Genomic DNA, 26388 nt, shown 5'->3' with positions numbered 1-26388 from the left:
GATCTCGAGAAATTCTTCGTGTCGAGACCACTGCCGGTGCATCGACGGCGCTGCGGTGGCACAAATTGGATTTCCTGAGCCGCAGGAGCCCCGTCGTCGTCGAGGAGGAAGGGGGGGCGTACTCGCGACGCACCGCTATGAATATATTGGCCGCGTCGCGCGCTTGCGATAGCTGCTGTCGGAGAACACGAACTCGCTAAGGGCTCGGAATCGGGCGGGCGTGATCGGTGAGGAACAAGCGACCGCTGTTGTCACTTGCGCAGGAGCGCTCGTGGATCACGCGACCGGAAAGTAGGGTTAAAGGTATGAGCCCTGAGATACGCGCTGCATCGGAAAATGATGTCGATGCGATACCAAGTGGGGACGTACAAACTCTTCTGAGAGATATGCTGAGATTTGACTCAAAGACCGAGTCCCTAAGCTTGTCTGCGCGGAGGAACGCTGGAAGAAATGTTTCGCATATATTTGCATATACCGCGGATTCAATGTTCACTGAAGCGCATATGCATGGAACAGGAGGGGGGAAGCAGCGAGAGAATCTATGTTGCGTGCAAGAAAACATAAACTGACTTAAAGGTGAAGTACCTTGAGTTGTGCATACCCTAAGACGGTGTTTCAGCATCGGTACGGTACAGCGGACAGGCGGACACGCAGCGATGTCGCTATTATATTCCAACGCCTGACCTCGATCGCATAGAAGAAGCTCGACTCTCTTCTGGGGCAAAGAAACATGGGCGCTCAGTGAACTATTGCCGAAGTCTCGAGGGTTGTCTGACGGATGGAGAGAATAGCTTCGGATGGCGCCGTTGCAGGGAGGGCGTTAAAAATTTTCTGATTAGTATGAAAAATATGAAGATAGGTGATGTACACACTTTTGTGCACAAATATGCGATGTGCCTGAGTAATACCCTGCCACCAATGGCGTAGGGTGAATTTTTTTTTTTTCGCGGGGGCGGGGGAGTGGTTCGTCCACCCTTTAGGTATGTTCGTGCGCGCTTTTTCGTATGTGTGCGTGTGTATATATATATATATATATATATATATATATATATATATATATATATATATATATATATATACATACATATATATATATATATATATATATATATATATATATATATATATATATATATATATATATATATATATATATATATATATATATATATATATATACATGAAAACTGACAAATTTCAAGGGGGCAAGTGGCCGATATACCCCATCACTCCGTTGCTTCACCAACGCCCTTCGGGCACGCGGAGGTAAGGTCCTTATCACGCATTACTTCAGATGTGGTAGCGGTACAGCTCTCAGTGTATTATATTAATGAATAAGCTTGCAAATAAGGAAAGAAGAAAAACGCAACGCCTCTTTCCATGTAAGCCCCGTAGTGACGTGCAGAAAAATTTCAAAAGAGTGCTAAGCCGGGCTAGTTGGTAAGCGTTCATAGCTAATTTACAGCGCGAAAAACGAGAGACAAAAGAAGAAATACTACACAGGACAAGCGCAAAAATTTCGACTCACTTTCAAGAGTGTCACCGGCACGCGCTAAAGCTTAAGTGATCTGTTTAAGCGGTGCGATCAGGTCAAGCGTGCTATAATGCGGGGCGACGACGTGGCGTCTTTTAAAGTGGAAGAAGCAAGAGCGTGCGCCCACCGAGAACGTGCGGCGACGGCGGGATTTTTCTTTCTTTCTTCTTCGAGCACAACAATGTTTCTAGGTATGCACGCCAGTGGTCGTTCTTTGCGATCGAAAGCGCTCCGCAAAGGTGCATTCGTGTACGCGTGCGAGTGTGCCGACGGGGATCAACGTCGAACCTCACAATAGAGAAAAGGAGGAAAAAAGCATCGGTGGTCGCGTTCTAGGCATAACGGTCTCGAAGGGGCACGACCCTCACGGGATGCAACCTCTCTGCGGAGAGCAGGTAAGAATTGAGGTGGAGGGAACAGCGTGGCGCTATAAACAAACAAAAAGAGCTTTGGTTGAGCACGCAGTGCGGCCTGGCGTCGACCTAGCTGTGGGGGGAGCTGCGCACCTACAGGGAGCTACTGCCTCGCCGGACGCGCGCGTTATTACTCTTAGCGGCTGTTTATCCTGTCGCTTACAGCGCAATCAATCACGCAGCATTACCGTGTAAAGCACGCCAGAGCAAAAAAGGAGTTGTAGAAGAAGAAAGATTTATTCGTAGCAGGCCCCCCTCGTTTTACGCTGCGTGCGCACACTTGCTGTCCGAGTTTCCAACTTTTTCTCTTTCTTTTTTTTTTCTATTTCCGCGTTTCTGTGAAGTTGTTCTAGCGCTTTGTGAAGTCTCTTTTTATTGCGACATGTTTCATCTTCTTATGGACAACTAGGCGACTTTACTGTGCGCTATCGGAAATTTCAATCTTTTATCTCGTGCTTAGTGTTGTACATGCCGCAAAGTTCCTTCTATCTCTTCCTCTCTACCCATTCCTTTCTTTTTTTGTGTGTTCCCTTCATTCCTTGTCTGGTTCGACCCACTTACAATGTCTCGTTAGGGTAATAAGCACGACCGTTCCACGAATTTATAATTTAAGGTTTGATGTGAATGATTTCACGCTGTATATTTCAGAGCGTTGTTTAGTGGCACGAACCCCGAGTGTCACTCTTGTTTTTTTTTTCAAGTAGTTCCGGTCGAGCACGACGGTCCTGCTCCAAGTAAACAGTTGTATTGGATAGACGTGGTATCGTGAGAGCACGACTTGACTTAAGATAAGGGTCAATTAACTGTCAGGATAATTAATGAAAATAAATCGATTGAGTTCATTGAAAGATTGCGAGCAGCTGGCATGGTTGCGGCACCTGCCGGAGGGGATATCAATCACGCGCTTTTTTCTACGTGGCCTCAGAGATCCGCTTCGGCAAAATGGTACGAAATCGATGTTTCTGGTTCGAATTGAAAGTCATATTGAATAAATATGAAATCGGAGCATAACATTACTTAAGATGACAACCAATTAACTGTTAATGTAGGTTAATTATCCCGTTCACGGTGGAATAAGGGAAAAGCATGCGAGCCTACTCGCCGTCTTTGCGCCCGAAGGAGCGAGGGAGAGAACGAGCCGCTTTGGCAGAAGAGGGGAGAGTTGAGAGCGACAAAGGGGACGAAGAAGCGGCATAATAGGTCACAAAGTTGGAGGTAATACATGGGTCTAGACAGAATTTATTTTTTTGCGGGGTGGGGGTGGTCTGGCCACCCTCGATGTATGCGTTCTGTCTGTGTGGCTATATCATTCGCATATCCAGGGGGAGGGGGAGGGTTGGAGGGTTCAACCACCTCCCGCTCCAAATAAAAAAAATCAGATTTGCGTATGTATATATAAACGCACGAATATACACAAAGGGTGATTGACGCCCCCCCCCCCCCCCCACCTCGTCGTGTATAATATACACATACAAACTGCAAGAACTTCGGGGGGGGGGGGAATGTTGAACCCCCCAACCCCCCTAGCTACGCCAATGAGGTGGTGTGTAGGTAGTGATTAAAAGAGACGTGACCCTCCCTTTCTTCTTCACAATTCATCTTATACAGTGGCCACTGGTAAAAGAGCCTGAATGTGGCCCTCAGCCTGAAAGGAATCTGTTTGCGCATGAATTACTGATGCCCGAACACATCTATGTGTAATGCGTTCTGTAATGAGCGCTTTCACTGAGCGTCCCGCTTGAATGCGTGTCGTAAACATACTGCGAGCGACCTCGTAATGTTTGCACAAATATTAATGACTCTGCCCATATTACTTCGTGGTGAGCGCCTGTGTTGCTTCCTTTGCGAGCCCATATCTAAAACATGTCGTTTTCACACTGAAGAAAAGAAAGGGAGAAGCAGCCAGATACTTTTGTTGTGTAGATCCTCGTGCTTCGCAGGTGTGATTGATAGGAAATGAGCCATCAACGTTTCATAAGGAACGATCTTTCATGGGGCGTGGAGAAAGAAAACTGCTGTTAATGCTAAAAGGGGATTAGCTAGCCTTGCGAACACCGCAGGCTATTGCTGCCGCCACATTCATTCATCAAATAGGGTACAGGGCCTCAGCACACGGGATATACATCCATGTAATCAATATTGACACGGCTTCAGTAAAAGTGATTACCGAAGAAAAACGAAATTAACACAGATTAGGGAGTTTGGCAGGGTGCATTGGCACGCGCATCGAAGTGATTTTCTATGTAAAAATCCTCACACGAGAAAAAGAGAGAGCAAGAATAAAAGTTTACTGTAACAACTGCTGGGCTTGTTCTGGCCACAAAAATAAAGATAGTAATAATAGTAAACGAAATAATGTTTACAGCTGAAAACGTATTTTGTAATAACATTATTCTACATGCGGCGTAGCACACACGAGATGCATTGAATGTCAGTCTGTGTGTCACATGCTCAAACAGACCTGTTTTGAACTCATCTCATTTTTGCGCAAGTTCCACCTGACGACATATGTTTATCCAATAAACTTATCTTTCCACTGATATAGACTTTAGTTTGGGTCTCACGAAAATTTTCGGGCAACGTGTTGAGAGACTTTTTCTTGATGTACTAAGCCTTTTACACTTGTTGTTTTCTACGGCCACTAGATGATATTTGCGATAACCGCCAGCTCTCGAGCAAACACCGATAAGTGGAAGCAATCGATTTCAACGCCGAACGAAAAGCAGCAGCCCAGCGAAACGCGGCAACAGTGTTAGCAGAGATGAAACAACGCAGATCTCATTGTTAGGAGCTAGGGGGAGCAAACGAAGCAGAATTTGCCGTTCAGCTCAGGAACGCACTTCAGAAGGTTCTTCACGAAGCGAACGGTAGATGAGTAAATAACGGACCTCGCGAAGAGTAGTCTATTTTTTGTTTAACTTTTTTTGAGGCTCCTTTCGAAACACCGAGGCGATGGGAGAACGAGTGTTCCATTTCGTCCTAGTTCTAGGTGCAGCCACGAACGAGGATGTGGAGAAATTTTGAGTCAACACGAATAGAAAAGCACCAAGGAGAAAAAGTGGAGATGGAGAGACGAGACCAAGGAGAGCTTTGAGGGAACTAGGGAATAGTGTGGAACAAACAAGCTGTTCATCAGAACATCGATACGTCTGGTGAAGAGGGCGGGCTCAGGAACGAGGAGAAGGAGAAAGAGCAGGAGTAGAATAGTAATAAGAAGAACAAAAAGAAATAATAACTAAAAGGAAAAAAAAGAAAAGACAACTTGAACAACTTTTTAAGAGTGTAGCTGTTTAAGCTCGTAGCGAGGCCGGTGTCGTAGAAAGACAACTCGGGGAGTATGTGCCACAAGAAAGCGGGTATGTGCCACGCAGCTGCTAGCAGCATAGCTTAGCCACGCATAGTATGGTATAGCAAGGGGTTGCAAAAGGGAAGTGAGAGTGAGGAGGAGGAAAATGACGAGGAAAAATAGGAGGGGAGAGGGTAAACCCTAGCATAGCCATGTAGCATAGCAAAGGGTGGGAAAGAAAAGTGAGGGAAATGAGGAGTGATGAGAGGGTTAAGAGAAGGGAAAGTAGGATAGAAGGCCATTTAGAAAGAGGTAAAGAAAGATCAAAAAGAAAGAAGAAATAATAAGAAGAAGAATGAAAAAAGAACTCAATCTGCGTTCGCAAGGTGGTTGCGCTTGCTTGCCAACTACGCTTTTTACTCAAATTTCACAGGCCCGGAACTGGCTTTAATTTTTTTAGTAATAATTTCAGATCCTACAATGTTAAATCGTTTACACGGTCTCACAGATTACCATTCCACACCTTCTAACACCATTATCAAGTCCATCCTAACGCACCATGGTATTGAGTACGCTTGCAAATATTTCTGTGTTTGATTTCTAACACCTTATTTATCGATTTGGGTTATGTGATGCATTTCTTTTCTTTTGTTTTATTTCAAATTGTGTAACAATGAAGTTATTTTGGAATGTAGTTTAGCGATGAGGTTTTTTTTTTTTACATTGTGTAACAAGAACATGCTAATTTTTGTTGTGTTATTATGTTATTTCTGGAAACATATTTGTCATATATTAGGATGCTCAGCGGCCTGCGTGCCAAACTGTTTTTAGCAGCAGAGGCCCCTAGTCAGGCTGTACAGCCTTTAGCCTCGGCTCGCGATCCTGTAAGAATTCAGGACAAATAAACTTCAACTCAATTCAATTCAATCATGATATACTTGCGACTTTGTGAACGAATGATTTGTAACACCTTCTTGTCATATTCGCACTCTTCTTTGCATAATTAGAAACACTGCCCTGGTTCTTTGTATTTATAACCGTCTTGTAACATACGTGGCACGTAGTCTATTATTCGCCCCTCTTTGTTACTTATTAGGCCGCCATTTCTAACCGTGTATCCACCGCTATAGTTGAGCATAAAGAGACCTGCTTCTTTTAAACTATGTCTGTCATATCCCGCATTTTCTTTCACAGCGATCACCGTGAGCCAGTGGTGCTAAAGAGAGTTCCTTAACAGCGGCGGAATTCAGTCCGTTCTTGGCGAATCACACAGCCTATACACCTATTTAACGGAGAGAATGCTCCCCTCCTTTCTGGGCTGTTGCACGGGAGTACAAAAGCTGACGTCACAGCCTCGGCAGGGCATTTTTGGGGGGTCACGCATGCTAACAACAGCCCAGAGAGGCTTATGGCGGCTCCCAGGGAGCCTTCGTTGACAAGGTCTATAAGCGACGTCCGAATGAAAGCGCTAAAGCTTCTTATAAGCCGCACTTTGTGCGAGTGGGTCAGTGAAATTACGAATATAAAAAGTTCCGTATGGTGCACAGATTTCCTCAGTCCTATTCAATACCTCGCGTGTGATACACCGTTTATGGCTGGCAGATCTTGATAAGTGAAGTAGGGAGAGCGCAGCTCGAAGAATTGAGTAATTGCGCAGAAAGTTATAGTGTCCGGATAGAATCTATCGATTATCCTGGTCCGGTAAGTACATATTGTGTAATGGCTGCTCGGTTATAGGGATTATGAGTCGCGTATATTGCTACTGTTAAATGGTGTATGCCGAATAATAGCTCTGGAAGAGAGGGCTCAGTAAAGGTGATGTAAGACGCCGGCAGCGTCGTAATGCGTTCTATATTTGCCTCCTACGCTAAACCCGTAGTCAGGATTACGTCATGTCCTGCACGCGGATTTATTGTCCCGGCGCGATCAGGAGAAGGAAGAGTTTCGTCAGAGCAAGAGTATTGCGGAACTATAGGAACGATGTAGAATTGGGGCAATGTCGAAATCTTCGTGGTACACGTGCCAAGCATGCTTTGTTCGCAGCTTGCCAAATGCCCGACAATTTACATGGTTCTCAAGCTTGGGAAGAGTTTTAGGTCGTGCGAGTAGGGCGACACGTGCAGCGTGTTGGGGGAGGGAGATGCGAAAAGAGATGAAGAGGCAACGGGGTAACTCAGTGTTGTGCCTGGCTGGCTACACAACGCTTGGCAAGAGAGAAAGTAGAATAATGGATACGTTAGATAAGGTAGACCATGCAATTTCCAATTGAACAGGTACCGATGGTCCTGAGGTTGGCAAGTCATGCGTGGTCAGCCATTGGAAGGAGTTACTGCGGTAAGCAATATGAGAATACCTTATACACTTTCCCGACAATCTATCTATCTATCTATCTATCTATCTATCTATCTATCTATCTATCTATCTATCTATCTATCTATCTATCTATCTATCTATCTATCTATCTATCTATCTATCTATCTATCTATCTATCTATCTATCTATCTATCTATCTATCTATCTATCTATCTATCTATCTATCTATCTATCTATCTATCTATCTATCTATCTATCTATCTATCTATCTATCTATCTATCTATCTATCTATCTATCTATCTATCTATCTATCTATCTATCTATCTATCTATCTATCTATCTATCTATCTATCTATCTATCTATCTATCTATCTATCTATCTATCTATCTATCTATCTATCTATCTATTACACAGACAGATATTGTATAGGTAGCTGGGGCTCACCTATCAGGTCCCACTCGCCATTGGGGATGTAAGTGGACAAATCCCCGCCATCCTCGCTGTTGACACGAAGGTCCAGCTGATAACCGTGATAGGTCCAAGAGCCGAACTTCAGGTTGCACTTCTGATCGTCGAAAGGGAACCACGTGATGTCAATCTTGCAAGTGCTCTTAAAGATGCCAGGAGGGATGTAGTTGCAACTGCCGTTGCTCCGCACGACCACGTTGGTCGGGTACGTGCCGTCGAACTTTTCGTCCGCACTGCGCGTGCGCAGACGAAGACCAGAGGTGGAGTAGAGAGAAAAAGAGAGGGGGGGGGGGGAAGCGGGACGAACGAAACAGTTCGTTAAATTATATACATCTGCAGTCAAATTATATGTATTTATGTTTACTACAAGAAAAGTGATGCAAGCAAAGGAATGGAATTGATAAGGTGTAAAGGAGGAAATAGACGCCGGCATTGACGGAGTGCTTATGGCCTTATGCTACTGAGCACAAGGTATCGGGTTCGATTCCTAGCCGCCACTGCTGTATTACGAGGGGGGCAGCGTACCGCTGTACCATGCATTACAAGCGCCCTAAAGAGTCCCAGATGGCCGAGTTCATTCTTGAGTTTGTTACCATGGCGTTCTACACTGTTGATTTTTGGTACGTTAAAAACCAGCCATTAGTTTTACTCTGAAGGGACAGGGATAGGTATATTTACTTAATTAATTCCCCGCGTTTGTTCTCACCAGATTTCTCGTTGTGCGCCATGCTCCAACCAATCGCAGCAAAACTTCTTTGTAAGAGTTATTTTCGTGCAAATGTAAATAGGTCGTGACAATTTCGTTCCTCTAACAAAGCTGTATTTTCGCAAAAGTAAAAGGATTGCAGCGCAACGTTTAAAACATCAGCCTTAACGGTGGAAACTTTTCAACAACAGAAACCATCTTAGACTCGTGGCCGCGGTAAGTTTCTGCAATAACGGTAACGTAAGCAGCGGACTCAAACACATCTTCTGTGTTTTAGCTTGCGCTACTGCCAAATGGGCCGCGCATAACGACGGAGCTGGTAATGAACCGAGTGCGTTCTTCTGAAATTCTAGGAGTGCGAATGATTTCAGAAAATAAAATGTAGTTATCCGGCCTATTTGGTCCCAGTATAATGCAAGCTGATTCAATCTGTTCCCCTTGCGTTTCGTCAAACATCTCAGCCTCAAGCTGAAGTACTGACAACATAAGGCAAGAGCATATCGACAACCTGTGATTTGCAATCCGCTGGGTGCGATGAGGATGGACCGAATGTGCAAGTCCGACGGTAGCCCAATGTATCTCGCGGCTTATATTCGGCCCGAACCTTTGTATACTAGGGAATACTCTCAGGATTCATTATAAATAAGCATGCACGGAAAACTGTTTTGTGCAATATGCATCGCAATATTACGACGCTAACGTGATAAAGCAATGTCCTGCCACGTCTGTCGCTGCTCATGCGCTGCCGCTGAAAGAAGCTGTTTGAATTTTTTCCAATTCTTCGTGAACGAAAGTGAGTCAGGAATATAAAAAAAAATCATTACTCCGGTGAATATGTTTAAGATTTAGTTTTATCCTTTCTACTCTGTCTTCGATGAAGCTTACTTTCCTACGTATTCTTATAGCGTCAGCCTTTCCGACGAAAACTTCCACGAAATGAGGTCAGCTCTTTTCTCCTATGAATGGGTTATTACGGCGCAGTTGTGGTAGGTTCCTCCTCAGTTCCATGATTCCTCTCTGTTCTACAAAAAAAAATTAGCATTATTTGAAATTATTGTTACACTGAAGGAAGTAACGATGATAGAGAAAATGTTATCACGACGGAGCACTAAATAAAAATTGGTCCTACTAGACATATTCTGGACACACTTCATGGTTTTCGACTTCCATTGAAAGTGCTGAAAGGGGTGATTGGTTACAACGGTTACACATGCACTTTACTACTGCGACAAAGCAGCATGTCGACACACGGGCTGCCTGGGAACATGGCCTGACTCGCACGATGTTGCGTGCGCTCTAGTGTACGTTGTCCCTCGACTGTTGTTGTTTGTCAACTGTGATAGTATGACAGGTGCGACTACTCAAGAGAGTGCTAGCTAAAATTTCATTAATACCAGATACATTGCAGAAACATTAAACAAGAGAACAGCATTCAATAGAAAAAAAAATGTTTCAAATCGTTTGCAGTGGAAGAAACTTTCTACGGCTACTCTGCGAATATGCTCCTTGTGTTCGCTACAGGTCATATGAGAGATATGGCAGAATTACTCCTAAGAAATAATTAGATTACATTACAGCTGCATTATGGTAATGAAAATACATGGATATTATTATTGAAAAGCAATGAAATCACTGTGAAATTTGCTTTGAAATTGCTTGAACAAAAGTTCGTCTTTCATGCACTAACTCATGTACACTTTATTTACAGCACATATACATTGAAATCCGTACATTGTAATTATATATACATTGAAATTTCAATTTCAATCTGTGTTGCATCGTTGCGACGCTAGATGCTTGGCACTCAGAATAAATTGTCTTTGTTGTCTTTCTTTCCTTTCTTGCATGGTCAGTTCGACATGCCACAAGGGAAACGGACATGCTGTATTTTAGCAAAAAGTAATCAGAAAAGTAATGAGTAATTTTCTCTATCTTAACTGCTGTAAGTAATTATTTACATTACTAAGATACCAGCCCACAAAAATAATTCATTACTTTACTCATTGCAGCAAAAAGCCATTTATTGACTAAATTCGTTGCCGTAATTTCATTAATCCAAGCCTGTCATATGTTAGCTTTAATTAATGCGCGCTTCGTAAGTATTTCAGTTTCTGTGTTAGCCACTCACCTGTTGTACATAAGCACGTCCGGCTTCCAGATTTTGTTTGGCGGAATACGCAGGTCCTGCACTCCGCCGTAGTCTTTTGGGTTCCACCGTAGGTTCACGTCTATCCAATCCTTTATTTTTTATTTCGGGGGGTTCAGGGAGCCCGCAGGAAGCGACGACACGTATTGAGATGGGCAATACAACATAGCACAAAACACACAGCGACACCTCGCGACGTACGCGACAACAAATATTGGTTGAGCTCACGGCCACTGAGACTGTGTACGAGTCTCTGCGGCCACGCAGAGCTAATGACCTCCGAAAGTTCTGACGCAGCGCAGAATCCTGAGCCTTGTTGAGAATCTCGGGGGTCATGTTGTGCGACGCAGGTCGCTTTAGTGGGCGCCCATCGTTTCTTCGGCTCATATCTTATTTAAATATGTAAAAGGAACGCACGTTCTCATCTACTAACGAGTGTGAAGAAACAGCGGGTAATTTCTCTAAGCTCCTAGCATCAGGTAATAATGCTCAATTGGATAATTTGGTGAATTGCATAGTTTGATGAAACCAGATATTATTCTTAAAGAAAACAATATACTGGTTTTGAATATAGTCGACTGAAGAACTCCATGTACCCAGGACAGTGGCAGATAACAAATGCAACTGACTGGCCGAATAACGGCGTCGCATGTCATCCACCAGCGCTGTAAGAATCGTATCTCTGCTGCGTCGTTCGCATTGTCATAGTAACAACAGATTGTGTATTGTGAACCACATTTCCAAAAACCATCTTACAGAGAACCGCTCCGTGATGAAACAGACCTCGTGCATTGGTAGTTTAAGAGCCGTTGTCGGTCACTTACCGAATATCGATAAATTGCTGCTTGAGATAAAGCTAGCGGATAAGAAGTAGACATCTAGTCGAGTATGACAGTCACTCAGTTTTATGGACTGAATGGGATATACACAGAGCGTAAAGTTTCCCCCCCCCCCCCCGTTCTCCTCAATTCAACGTTTTCAATCGGCTGTGACGACACGGATAGCTTCTTGACACCTTTTTATTCTGCTTTCTGCAGTCAACGTATGGCATTCCTTCTGGACCACAGTGGTTTATAAACTAATAGTAAATACAAGCTCCACCGACTGCCATCACTGTCCCACCCAGGAATAATTTGCATAAACATTTCATCCAATCACATTCGCTGGTTTCCGTGACGTCAAGCGCTTTTCCCGTGTTTCGGATGGTCGGTGTTCTCAAAGACACATGTTCGTGTCGCTGGTTCTAAGTCGAAAACTCGAACGTCCTGGCAGATTTCGTCAGAGATTCTGACATCAGTGCTTAGCCAGAGGTCATATTTTAGGTAGGAACGACAAGCCTTTAGTTTTCAATATGCGTGGTGTTTACATTAGCAAAGAAAATTACTTATGGTTCGAAAGGAAACCTGCATGCCCGGCTCTCTTATATAAGTGATTGACAAACGCACCGCTTTACTATGGACGAAACTTGCATTTATCCTTAGGTCGCAACCGACTACAGTGCGTTGTACAAGCAATGACAAAGGGGCGATAAAAGGACGGACGTGACTATTGTGCCACCGCTTCCCTGTCTTGTAAATGATAGGAGTGTACATGTATACACAAGCTTTCTCTCAGGAGTATACCCCACGGTGATGAGCAATCGCACCACGGTCGGCAACTATGGACAACCACGTGGTCCATGACGTCATAGACTGCGATAGTATATAGGTGGGTTTTGAAATTCGCAGGAGATAGCGAGTGATCTGTCATGTACGATAGTAGGCCCCCCGCTGATTACTGCGGAATACTTGGTTTGTTCGCAAGTTCATAGCAGCATCGTCTACAGGTCGCTATCGTTTTCTTACCGCGTTTCGGAAGTGCTCCTTCAGGATAAGTTTCTCTGAATATCGGCTCTGACCTCACGTTCACGAAGGCTAGCCGATCGAAAATATGCTGCCATTATTCAAGGCTTTACCTTTTTGTATACTTTTTTTCCTCACCGAGGCCTTACTGTATCGATTACTCGGTGATTGATGGTTTTCCAAGTACCGTGAAAGACACGATGAATGCGTCTAGAATGCTGGTAACATATTTTGCGTAACTCTCTTCGAAGTTTGCGTAACATTTCTCGTGCTTCAGGGTGAAAGAAGCAACCCCTATCCATAGAAAGAGAAAATCTTTTACGGAACACATGAATAACGTTGTTCCGGGAGATACGCAGACCAGGTCAACGCTGCTTATTTCACCCACACAGTTTTCAAACACAGTGAGATGAGCGTGCTGTACAGAAATTACTATTTACAGAATAACTTGTGCGGAATTACTGTTTCTATAACCGTTTTGTAACATTTATAAAAATTGTGGGAACCACGCGCAACCAGATAGCTCGGCGTGCTGCACAGTGGCGGTGCGCGTGGCTCACTTTTGCACAACAAAAGGGGCAGCCTGTGCGCTTCCTGGGGCATGGAGTTTCCTTCAATATTTGCTGGAGGGAACTGTGGCGCTGCGATCGTTCAGGTGCCATGGATAGTCAGTGGCGTAGGCAGAAATTTTTTTTCGGAGGGGGGGGGGGACACGTTCTTGATCTGACGCGGCGTCTGGACAGGTAAGTAAGTGTGGTCGAGTGTCATTTCGTGCTCTATAACACATGGCAGAAAAAAATTTCGGAGGGGGGGGGGGGGCACAGGCCCAGTGTGGCCCCCCCCCCCCTGGCTAAGCCACTGTAGATAGTAGATACCCACCAAATGATGGGTAGTAGATGGATTCACCTAGTTTTCGTGCTTGAGGCTTCGAGGACACTTGTGGCTTTGTTAATTGCATTTTTGATTTTGTTTCGGATAAAACAATGGCTCGTTGCGAATCTCGTGAGCTCATTTGTACTGGTCAGCTTAAAGGGTCAAGGTTACGTAGTGGGACTGCTGAACTTTTGCTCTACTTCGTCTTGCAACAAAGGGACTGCAGGACACACGGAGCCGAGAGAACGAAGCTTAGGGAAATCCATGTACCACCCAACATTCCCACGCTGGCTGAAGTGCCATGCGTTGCAGCTCTTATAGACACTAGCGCCACATTTCTCTCTATTGTACTAGTACAAAACTCTACAGCTCTGGGAGCTCGTTGCCCCGAAGGCTGGACGCTGCCGCTCGCGCTGGGCAATGGCTGCTGTCCCGGCTCCTGGACTCCGCTGCCCTGCCTCGCGTCCACGAGCCGTTCCGCTGACCTTTCCGTATGAGCCGTCACGTGAACTACATTTTGTTTTCTGTGATTTGAGGCCTCCGTCTGCCCTGCTTTGACTAGGGACGGGACGCAGCAACCTTAATACCCACAAAATCTGTGTAAATTCTAGCATATTTTGCAGGATCGCTGACGTACTTAATACACTTTAGAACCATGGCATGCCTTGTTAGGCGACGACCACTGATAATGTCTATCTACAAGTTCACTCTGAGATGTATACACCTATGTTGTTTGTATTTTTTAAATAAAAACATCTTTGAGTGACATCTTAATTGTGCGTTTGCTTTGCTCTAATAGGCGATATCTTGAGGTAGCACACTATTTCTTGAGAGCCAGCAGTTTATAAATGGAAGATCAATATGTAAGCACTCACTTAAAAGTGAATGCTTACAGATGCAGCTATGAGAAAGCTTTTGACGTACACAGAGCCGCGTGCACTGCGCATATTCAATATGCGAGCATTACAGGCTGAGCCATTAGAGAGCCCAGCACCGAAATGACGTCTACACTGGTTCACGGAAACGGCTCTCCCTGTCGTGACCAACCCGGTATTTCGACATAGCCTCCGAGAACCGAAGAAGCGACGAGGCGCCCAATTGCGTTGCTAATAATATCTCTCGGCTACGCAATAAGGCACCAATAACACGCAGGCACGTGCCTTTCTTCTAAAAACTGCGCCCCGGGCTGCGAGGTAGATCGAGGCCTCTAGTGTGGCACCTTCATTGGCGGCCAACTTTTCAACCAAACAAAGAGTCTTGATGTCTTTAAGCGTTTTGACAAATGACCCTGTCGTTGTTTGAGCACTAATGGACGGTAACTCACTTTGCCTGGCACTGGTAATGAGGCTCAACTGCTTCCGGCTGAGTGTTCGATTGTTATGATCGTCCGTATTACATACAGCAGGCTATCACTACACTACTGCGCCACGAATCTTTGAAGCCCGATATTTCCATATGCTACGGGACATAAAAAATTTGGCAGTGAATCGTGGAACTACCAAGTATAATTCAGGAATCAGTCGTTAAACGATTGGTGCCTCATTGGTGTAAGCCCTTTCTAGTTTCTGTATTCACGATAAAAAATGATTCTCTCGTGAAATAACAGTGTCATAAATACCTCCAAGCATCTTAAACAATAAATTGACATTTTTAGGTAAAAAAAAATAAAGATAGAATGGTTTAGAATAACAGAGAGCTGAGCTAGTTGGTAAGTATTCATTCTAAAAAGACAGGGCGTGCAAACATGGACACAAGAAAGAAGTCAGGACACCACAAACGCCGACTAACAACTGAAGAGACGCACAACGGCTGAAAAGAAAGAAGGCACGAAAACTTATCTGCGCATGCCCATGCAACAGGCGAACCTATCAATCCGGCACGCGTGGTGGTCTACGTGGAAGATAACTGTTAAGGCATTTGATTTCATCTTTATGCAAGTTAATCGACGGTTGGCTCACGCATGCACTACCACTATTCTCGATATGCCATGCTTCAATCATCAGGCGCGTTTCTACATTTCTATGCCGGTACAACACTGCGCATTCATCAAATTTTGGCGTGCACTTACAATCTCGACAATGTAAAGACAGATTAGAAGGTGAGCCTCCTGTAAGCGATCTCTTATGTTCCAACAATCTCTGGTTGATGCATCGGCCCGTCTGTCCTACGTAGAAGCGGCCGCAGCTGAAAGGAATCTTATACACCACACTCGTACGGCAATCAGTGAATTTGTTGGTGTGTTTTACGAAACAAATATCGGTCCACTTCTTGTCTTTTACTCCCTCATTCTTCCTCTGCACAGCGGCACAAATCTTACCTAGCTTATTGGCAGCCGTGAAAACAACATTAACGCCGCATCTAGTTCCTACTTTCTTTAGCCTGTGAGATACGCGATGAATGTACGGTATACCTACGACACGTTTCTTCCTATCGCTTTCTGCAACCATGCTTGGACTTAACACAATAGACTTCTTTAAACGTTCAGCGACCGTGGCCACTGCATCACGAGGATACCCTACATCTAAGAGACGTGTAACCTGTGCGTTAAAGCTATCACTCATTTTGTGCTCACACGACTTGGTGAGGGCTGACTTAAGGCAAGACATGGCGATGCCGTTTTTTACAACTTTCGAGTGCTTTGACGAAAAATTTAACAGCGGTTTTGAAGATCTAGGAGAATACTGCCAACACACGTGGTTCTTCTGGAACGTTAAGAAAATGTCTAGAAATTCTAGTTCAGTTCCTCTCAGAGAAGAACCCCGGCTGTTGTAAGGCCTTTAGTATGGATATTGAGGACCTGTATTATTCTTTGTCTCATGATGACTTGTTAAAATGTGTTAATGAATGTATTAACGAACGAGAGCACCAGACGGTTTTCACCGAAAAATGTGGTATTTCTACCGGTGCATTTCTAGAAATCCTTTCCATGTATTTAAAGTCGACGCTGGTAGGTTGGAAGGAAGGCGTTTATGTGCAGAAATCAGGGATATGTATTGGTTCTAAAGTTGCTCCGGTTCTTAGTGATTTATACCTTAGCAAGATTGACAATCTTTTGGAAGGCGTCTTAGGTAATTCGGTTATTAAGGTTTTTCGTTATATGGACGATTACTTGATTTTTTGTAGTGGTGAGGACTTTGAAAAGGTGGTAACTTCCGTGGGCCAAAAATTTGAATTAAATGGAGGAGGACTAAGCTTTACTAAAGAGGTGCCCCAGAATAATGCAATACAATTTCTAGACATTCTAGACATTTTCTTAACGTTCCAGAAGAACCACGTGTGTTGGCAGTATTCTCCTAGATCTTCAAAACCGCTGTTAAAATTTTCGTCAAAGCACTCGAAAGTTGTAAAAAACGGCATCGCCATGTCTTGCCTTAAGTCAGCCCTCACCAAGTCGTGTGAGCACAAAATGAGTGATAGCTTTAACGCACAGGTTACACGTCTCTTAGATGTAGGGTATCCTCGTGATGCAGTGGCCACGGTCGCTGAACGTTTAAAGAAGTCTATTGTGTTAAGTCCAAGCATGGTTGCAGAAAGCGATAGGAAGAAACGTGTCGTAGGTATACCGTACATTCATCGCGTATCTCACAGGCTAAAGAAAGTAGGAACTAGATGCGGCGTTAATGTTGTTTTCACGGCTGCCAATAAGCTAGGTAAGATTTGTGCCGCTGTGCAGAGGAAGAATGAGGGAGAAAAAGACAAGAAGCGGACCGATATTTGTTTCGTAAAACACACCAACAAATTCACTGATTGCCGTACGAGTGTGGTGTATAAGATTCCTTTCAGCTGCGGCCGCTTCTACGTAGGACAGACGGGCCGATGCATCAACCAGAGATTGTTGGAACATAAGAGATCGCTTACAGGAGGCTCACCTTCTAATCTGTCTTTACATTGTCGAGATTGTAAGTGCACGCCAAAATTTGATGAATGCGCAGTGTTGTACCGGCATAGAAATGTAGAAACGCGCCTGATGATTGAAGCATGGCATATCGAGAATAGTGGTAGTGCATGCGTGAGCCAACCGTCGATTAACTTGCATAAAGATGAAATCAAATGCCTTAACAGTTATCTTCCACGTAGACCACCACGCGTGCCGGATTGATAGGTTCGCCTGTTGCATGGGCATGCGCAGATAAGTTTTCGTGCCTTCTTTCTTTTCAGCCGTTGTGCGTCTCTTCAGTTGTTAGTCGGCGTTTGTGGTGTCCTGACTTCTTTCTTGTGTCCGTGTTTGCACGCCCTGTCTTTTTAGAATGGATAGAATGGTTATTGCGAGTGTTGTCTACTACACTAGGATTCTGTTTGTCAAAGCTCAGCATTCAATTCCAAACACACCTGTCTGCTGTGCATACATAGGTATTGGTAATTAAAAGGCTAAATGAATATTGACATCTGTGTACTTATGATGAGAAACAATTTTACCACAGCTCTGTTGTACCAGGTTCATGAAACAAACGAAAAGCAAGGATAAATATGTCACAATGCAAACACTCTTTGAAGATAACAAGAATAGTAACGATGACCTTAGGTCTTCGTAAGGGCTCGGAGTAAACGTGAATATGAAAAAGAATAATTTACCTTCTAAGCAGACAGATCTATAACACCTAGCACACATTTTACAGGGAAGCAAAAATATAGGCAGATTCATGATTATTATTTTCTGATCATGTGGCAATTTTTTCGTTTCAGGATTCTAAAGTGAGATTTCAAGAACCTAATTTCTATTGGACTTAGTCTACTATAGAAGTAGCAGCGATGGTGCTTGAGATGAACGCGTTTTTGTGTAGTCTACGTGAAGTATCCAGACGCAGTGTTTTAAAGCTGTAACGCTACTACGGCGCAAGATCAGTAAGCTCATCTGACAGAGTTGCAGGCACGGACTTCTTCACAGTACGCCTGTACCTCATTCACGTGAGTGTAAGACTTATGTACCTTATTCTACTGTTAGTGTGCGTGCGTACCTGTGCTGACATGATTTTTGACAGATTAATGAACAATAACGCAAGGTGCTTAAGTAAATGAGAGTTGACCTGGCCAGAATTACAGAATTTCAGAAAGGTTCTAAACGTCAGTTGGACGAAAAAGAACAACACAAAAAGCATTAAACTAAGGAATTGTGCAAATACTTTCGATGGCGCATAAACCACGCTGCAGTCATGTTTCTGTTCCCTCTACTCAATCTCACCTTCATGGCATACAGTTCTGCCCTGGTGTTAGAAGAAAAGGATGCATTCTAGCACGTTAAGCAAATGATTGAGTTCCAGATTGATCCATTTGATTTTATCACATCTGCGTCTGGAAACAAGTCGTCTATATTTTTTAAGTGCACTTCATTGAGAAAACGATGTATCCCCTGCCGGAAAAATTAATTCTAACTTCATCTCAATGGTGAGTTCAGTTTTTCTAATCGTATCTTCGCAGTGATTTAATCTTGTCATATCTTTGCAATGATTACAATCCTGAGCAGCCCACCGAAGCAGTTCTCTGCTTATGCAGATAATTGGAAGAGGTACTCTTAATTGGTAGCGACTTCGATAGGTAAATATTATTCTTGGCAACATTAGAAAGCAACTTCAGCTAATCTTATGTACAGTACTCACCGATTGAAACGCGAAATTCTAGGGCTAAGTAATGCACTTAATTTCGCTTCAGCATCTACAGTTCGTGTCATATCGGCGCAATTTTGATTCGAACACTGACATCAGAGCCAACGTTATCTGTAGCGGCTACATTTGCAGCGACATGACGTGGTTATCGCGAATAATTGCTCATAGCTGTCGTTACATATGAATTAAAATAGTGTCGCGTTTCAATCTGGGAGTACTGTGCAGTGCGGTCAGACCGTTTTAGCTGTTCGCTGTTCCAATAATCGAGAAGAACGTCACAACACACTACGAAGAAGTCAGTGACGTCAAATAAATGGGAAAATTAAATACGCCCACTTTATAAAGGACACACACGAACAGAAAGCACTTTAACGTTATTGCTAGACATAACTTCTCGTCACAAAATGTACGGCACTCGGCAACCAATATGTTGCAACCTACACAATGCGAGTTGGCACTTAAGAGCAAAACAATGAAATGTATGAGTGGAGGCACAGTTGCTCAGATGCTATAAAAAGGAGGGTGCAGAAAAGACCATGCAGGAGAGGAGACGCGAGGATGAGGTGCGACCGGCTGTAGTGACTGCTTGCGCGGTTCGCGTGAAAGCCCCCGCTCGTGGATGCATTAGCGAAGATGTTCAGATAAGAGACGAGCTGGCGGCATCGCCGGAAGGGCTTAGAACATAGTGAGCCCCCCACAAAAACACGGTCCCGTTTATTTTGCCGTCGCTGTTTCGCCATAAACGCGAACCTCCAGCTGACAAAGAGGCCGCGTCTCTATACAGAACAAGCGTCAGCGCGGGACACGATAAGAGAGCTTCATTAACGGATAGTCCCGCCGTCCTCTATGCTACGAATGGCCAAGCGCTTTTTTTTTTTGCGGGGAGTATACATAGAACAAGGTTTTGACTATGTGTTCTGTCGAGCCCCGACTCGAGCGCTTGGTTTACGCGGTGACCGAGTTACACTGGTCACTAATCAGCTCCCGAATAAACTGACTTTTCCTCTGTCTTCTTTTTTTTTTCTCTTTGTCTTGGTGAGATGGCCACTAAGCCAAGGCTTAGCGGACCACTAAGGCGTCGACGCCGAGCTAATAGCGTCTGGAGGTCATGTCAAACAAACAGTTTCTTCCATAGGCGTGCACGCTAGGAGGGGGGGGGGGAGACCTTCCCCCCAAGTCATTTAAAGGGGGCGCGAATTCTGCCCTCTATCTATTTCGACAGGTTGTTTTGTCTTTTTCAAGGCTTGCTGCCTTGAAGAAGGCAAAACCGATTGTCGAAACGTTGTCTCAAGCGACACCCCATGTTCAGGAATATTCAGCTTTTCACGCCGCCATCTTCTCCTGAACTTCTGCCTCGACAAGATTGATATGTGCAATACGAACGTGCTCTTTCCGAGTCATATCTGACAATGAAGAGTGAGGCACTTTCCGAGGCACTTCTAACCTTCGCTGCAGAGCTTCAGGAAGAAGCTGCATTCCAGCTTTCCTCTGCGTAGATGTCGTTTACGTGACGCAAACATCTCAAGTTTCTCTATGTTCCAGGCTCTGATAGCGAGGCACCGGCTTTTCTCACGGAAGAAAACCGTTCCGCGCAAAGGCTATAACGGAAGGAACTTCAGGGAAGGAAGACAGGAAGGAACCTCGTCACAGATATCACCCGGAAGTAAGATCCTGAGCTAGGGCTGTGAAACACGAGGCTGGAATCGCACCGGATCAGAGCCACGCGCTGAGAGACGGGCAACACGGGACGCAGTTTCCAAGAAATAAGCTTTCCTGCGCGCTCGTAATAAGAGGGGAAAAAAATGGCTGAAACGGGCCTCGCATACAGCTATACACAAACGCATGTGCCACCTAGATACCAAGTTTCTTGTTTTTGTTACTCTTCTTTTCCTCAAGGCATACGCGCAATCAGGGCTCATTAAACGCTGACACGCTATTTCCGTGGGTTTCCACGCGCCAACGAGTACGCGCCTGACGCTCCCATAAAGTAAATGTTTCAACGAGCTGTATGATAAAATAGTTATAGAAATAGGTAAAAACGTTAGTCACCCAGAGGGTGCGAGAAGACGCACGTAAGAAATAAAAATAAATAGATAGATAGACTACTGCTACGGCAATGAAGGAATCTACGTTTTCCCATCTTTGCTTTTCTTTTTTATTTCACAGCGCTCATTCTCACGAAGCAAGAATTGCAAGACCGACTTTTCCGTGCTCTTAAGGAAAAAGAAAAAAAAACAGCTTTGATATTCGCTGACAGCTTCCTGTTAAGCCCTCCACATTACATTTTTTTATTCTATTTCTCGCTTTCTACCTCCAACTTGGGAAAATTCGGCAGCCTCATTCAAAAACTCCCTAAAGAACCGAGAAATAGGGAGAAAACGAAAGCTCGCGAGAGTGCGGCTTGCGGCCGCCATTGAAGGTAAAAAGCTCTTGCACAAGCAGGAAGCGTTATCTTCCTTCACAGCCTGCTTTTTTTTTATCGTTCTGAAACGTTCCTTTCGCGTACTGCGGTTCCAAAGTGAAATTAGGTGCTTAAGAATGTTGATGTCTCGCTGCTGCATTCATAGACGCTAGTATCGCACTGCGCAAGGCTCGGTCGGCACCGGTGTTGCCCTAGTTTCAGGCAAGGCCGATTTCGCCTTTTTACTGGCGCCATATATTTAATAGTTGGTTGTTTCTTCTTTCGCTGTGAAGTTCCTTCGGGTATCCTTCACTGCCTGTGAATAACCTGACCTCGAAGTTCGCGAGTGAATGCGTGAGATTGGTGCGGTGGGTTGATGCGCGCCATCATGATGTGCGCCAAACGCTGCTCAATCCTTCGTTCGAGGTCACGCTTACGCTTGAATGCACGTTTTCATTCCTTCCGCTTCGTTTGCAAACGCACAGGTGCACATAAAAACAGTGTTACTCTATTCGCGGCACATAAAGTAAAAAGAGAGCGAGTCTTCCTGCATAAGATCACTCAGCTACAGATTTTGCAATGCGTAAACAACAGCGTCATAGGCTAGAAATAAAATACGTCTTTCTTACCGCGTTTTTCCGTTCTTGAAGGATGCGCTACACTACGCTGAGTTTAAACGTGATTTCCAAAACCTTCTTTCACGAGCTAGAACTACAGTAGAAATCTCGCAAGAGTTCGCTCACTCACGTTACTATTATTTCCGCATAATATCTGCAACAGGATGCCTCGCGGTCATTCTGTATCTAAGGTATTCTGGCCATGTTTAACCCGTTGGAAAATTGCAGCTGATATCCAATTGCGTTGAGCATTATTGTTACTTTCTTATTGTCATTTCCTTCTTAATTCCTGTCTTCGATTACCGCCCCTTATCCCTTGTTTCTTTAATTAAGCGGGCGTCATCCTTCCGGTGGCAGTTTCCAGGCTATTCCTTACTCTCTTCTTGTTATCAGTCGATTTCACGCAAGTTTTCTATCGAAATAGTATTAATATTTACGCAATGAAATAGCGGTTCCGCAGTTCAACTTACTTGTCGTCGTAAAGAAGCGGCGGACACTGAAGAATCCTAATTCACCAACCAGCCCAGTCAAACACATTGTTGAAGAATCCCGCCACAAGCCCGCCTATCACCGATTTTTTTAGTGCCACGTAAAATGGCAATAAACACTTTTTTACGCACGATATGTGAGTGAAACGACTCACTCGAGGCTTTCACGCACCCTAGGAAGCAATCACTCCAGGAACGGTCGCCGGCAGCGACCCGGTTGAATACCGTTTTTGCAGGCCATATACACAACAGCTGCGATGGGAAGGCGTTCAAGCGGGGACATGCGGGACACAGCGGTCAGCGCGGGGTGCGAAAAAGCAAGCAACCCTGCCCCTTTCCCACCTTTCACCAGCAATCGGAAACGCCTCGAGATGCTATTGTGGACACTGTGGAATTCAGCCAGATTCGCCGTCTTGTAAGGTGTGATTGGTTCAGACGGCCGCTGCGACCTCTCTGACTGGCTGAAAAATGACGCCGTTGCGAAATTTGACAACGTGCATGGATGGCACCCTCGGTTTGACTCAAGTTACATCTTGCAACGAAGTCGAGGTAGCCATGGTTTTCACTTTTTTTGTGTGTGTGTGTGCCTTGAATCATCACTTCGGCGAGACAAGCGGCATGCCGCAGCATTGCGCCAAAGATTTTGTTTTTTCACGATGTCACCAGTTACTATGCAAATGTTTCCACAAGCAGATATCACCAGCTGCCTGAAACTTACGCATAAAAAAGTACTTCATTGGATACGCGGTATAGGGGCGCCTCAGCAGCGCCGGTTTACCGTACTGTAATGCCTTACTATCGTGGTAGGATCGTAGCTTTTTTAGTCTGTAAGACCTCTATCAGCCACTTGATCATCTCATCCCGTTACTGTACGCAATGAGCAAATCGCGCGGAAAAAGAAGTTTTTAAAAAGCTAGGTGCCGACGACCACGGTATACGGGATTTCCGTACTTACCGCACAGTAACCCGGCACTGCTAAAACAGTGGTCGTTTTCGAATAGCGATTACTTTCGCTAGTTTCACGTGATTATTAATTCGACGCAGCGCTTCTGGATCTATGCCTATAGCTTGCCATTCTTGCGCACTATGCAGAAACTCCGTTCGCCAAATACATCGTTATTGATGCCGTTCGGTGCCGAATTAAACAGATTCTCTCGCAAGTCATTGTGTCCACGAAACCAATCGCTTCAAAGTACCACCCATCCTGTGTGCTGCTGCACGCTGATGCTGCAGCGTTGTTTCGCGTGCCTCGAAGCGCAGGCCGCAATTCATTTCGTTCGCTAAATAAATCAACAGCGCCGAAAGACGGAAATTTACTCCGGCCCACGAATCGGCGCAGTGTCCCCGTTCATTCAGCGCTATAATTTTCGTCATCAGTATGTACCAACTAGGTAAAATTTCAACAGTGCTGCAGTGTCCTCTCATCCGCGCATTCGCAGTTTCCATACAAGCCAACTAACAGAAAAAAACGAGATCTACTTCAAAAGCACAGCGCCACTTTTTGAAAGGCGAATGGGTGAAACCTCGGCGCTCTGCGAACTTGCGCGATCCCGGCGCGATGGCTTTTACGGCGACCAATAGGGGAAACGAGAGAGTCCCTTCTCCAGAATTTTATCCTTTCCACACGGCACACGAGCTGCTCTGTACCCTGCGTCTCCAACTTACAATTATCGGTCTGCTCATGAAGTACGCTTCAGGGAGTCGTGTCATCCATGCTAAATACAAAGCGCAATCATTACAGACAAATGACAGAGGGCAAATATTCAAATCAGACAAATGACAAGCCTCCGATGCGGGCATGCTGCAACGCTTTCGGCTGGGAACTACCCACTGTTGCAACTATTCAATCGCTAAAAAAAAAAAAAAAAAAAACGTAGCGGTACGATTCTAATACGCGACGGACCACCGGGCTCTTGGCAGGCGGAAACACATTCCCGTTTGCAAAAGAACGGAGCGTGAAAAAGCTCGATTACGCTGATTGCGCACTGCATTGCAGGGACGGGGCGATAATATAAGCGGCTCCGGTGGGGAGGGCGAAGCTCATTTGCCCTCGAGCGGTGAGCGACGGCAAACACTGGACGGGCTATCGTTGCACGAGCGGCCTGCTGTTTGCCGTGTCCCCTCGGCCATTCTCAACGAACGCCTCGAGCGTCCACTGTCCGGCAAGAGTTGCTTCCGGCGCTCGTTATGTATACAAGCGCTATACTTCTAACTAGCGCCTCTTGCGCCCCTGTGTAATTTCTTTGCCGGCGAGATGGTGAAGGGATCGACATGACGATCGGCTTATAAAACATAGCCACGTTTTAACTAACACAGGCTCCGATGTTTACGTATAAAGACAAAGAATTGGGGCTCGTTTTGACGGAGTGAGCGGAGATGCAGAACGGCTAGCATAGCATGCCCGGGCCAGCCACTGTAGGGACAAGAAAGAGCGAGAGAGGGGAGGGGGGCAAGGAAAGGGAAAGTTGTTAACCAGGCGCAAGTTTCCTGTTTGCTAAAGCTGAAATTTGGGCTAGTCGGTTTTAACTTGATACACATTGCTGGCGAAACTAAAACGAGGACAGAGGAAGATGCACACGGGACACGCACCTTGGCACGAATAGCTTATAAAGGAATGGTGACGCTACAATCAGCTTAGATGGTTTTTCGTGGTTGTTATCGCTTTATATGCCATGAGTCGGCAGCAAAAATTCAGTTGTAGAGCTTTTTTTTTTCTAAAAGAACCAGATTCAGAGACCGAAACTGGGCTAAATTTCACGGGAGTGTAAAGAGCGCCTAAGTATCTTTCACTTATAAAACAATTGTAATCAAAGTGAGGCAATTCCTGATTCCAGCGTGAACTCAAAAATGCAGTTTCGAATAAAGAAAATGAGCCAAATCCTGCATCTGTTTCAATCAAACTGAGCCACACTCATTAAACCAGCGCTGCGTCAACAATCGTGACCAAAAACAACCAACATGGCCACATCTAATCCGTTTCATTTGTGTCTCATAGTGGCTTTCCTATCGTGCTTTCGTTCCACAGTTAGTTTTTCTAGGGCGAGTTGGCACTTACTGAACGACACGATGTTGTAGGGTAAAACTCGAATATAAAGAGTAAGAGGCCGAATTTACTACTTCTTTTTGCTTCTTAGGGTTTCTCTTCGAGTTTGGCGCCACAGTATCATGTCCTTCTTTCGCTCCAGGACGGTGTACTTGAAATAGAAGACAAGTGAAATGAAGAATTGGGCACTAATCTATTCACTGAAGAAGAAGAAGTGATCCGTAACGGCGCAGCATGTGCCATTCTTTCAAGAACCAACTAACCAACCAACCAACGAGCCAAGAAGAGGAAGGAGATCTGAAGCATTAATAAAGGCCTTCAAACAAGAAAACACTGCCGACAGTGCAGAATGATGTGCCTTTTGCCTGGGACGACCGCTCGCTCTACAATTCTACTCATCGCCATTACGCCCACGTAACAAAATACGGCACCGACGGGAGCACAAGGATGGTGTTAATCTTCTCGCAAAATATTGCTATGTCGTTACTTCTCTGCGATTGAGACTTCTTTTACGAGCTAATTCAAGCCCAAATGAAATATTCCAATCTATAAGAGCCAAATCTAAATTTTACTCCCGAATACCGACGATAGTGGGCTATCTAGATTTTATCCGCAATATAGATTTGAGGCATTTTGGTGACTTGAGCACACTGGCGA

General features: G+C 44.8%; 1 protein-coding gene across 2 annotated transcripts in view; it reads right to left on the bottom strand.

Annotated features, from left to right (window-relative positions):
* The window catches only part of LOC119389535 (neuronal acetylcholine receptor subunit alpha-7), a 264755-nt gene that overhangs the window by 29915 nt on the left and 208452 nt on the right, over window positions 1-26388 (bottom strand). For both annotated transcript variants that reach the window (XM_049414460.1, XM_037656852.2), the window contains exons 4-5: window positions 10851-10960; window positions 7993-8249 (exon numbers count right to left, since the gene is read on the bottom strand). In XM_049414460.1, coding sequence (XP_049270417.1) covers window positions 7993-8249; window positions 10851-10960 — 367 coding nt within the window. The remainder of the gene's footprint in view (window positions 1-7992; window positions 8250-10850; window positions 10961-26388) is intronic.

The sequence above is a fragment of the Rhipicephalus sanguineus genome, chromosome 4 (genome assembly GCF_013339695.2).
Source record: "Rhipicephalus sanguineus isolate Rsan-2018 chromosome 4, BIME_Rsan_1.4, whole genome shotgun sequence".
In the NCBI taxonomy this organism is placed as follows: domain Eukaryota; kingdom Metazoa; phylum Arthropoda; class Arachnida; order Ixodida; family Ixodidae; genus Rhipicephalus; species Rhipicephalus sanguineus.
The sequence above is the reverse complement of the archived record's forward strand: the minus strand, read 5'-3'. Positions and strand labels throughout refer to the sequence as shown.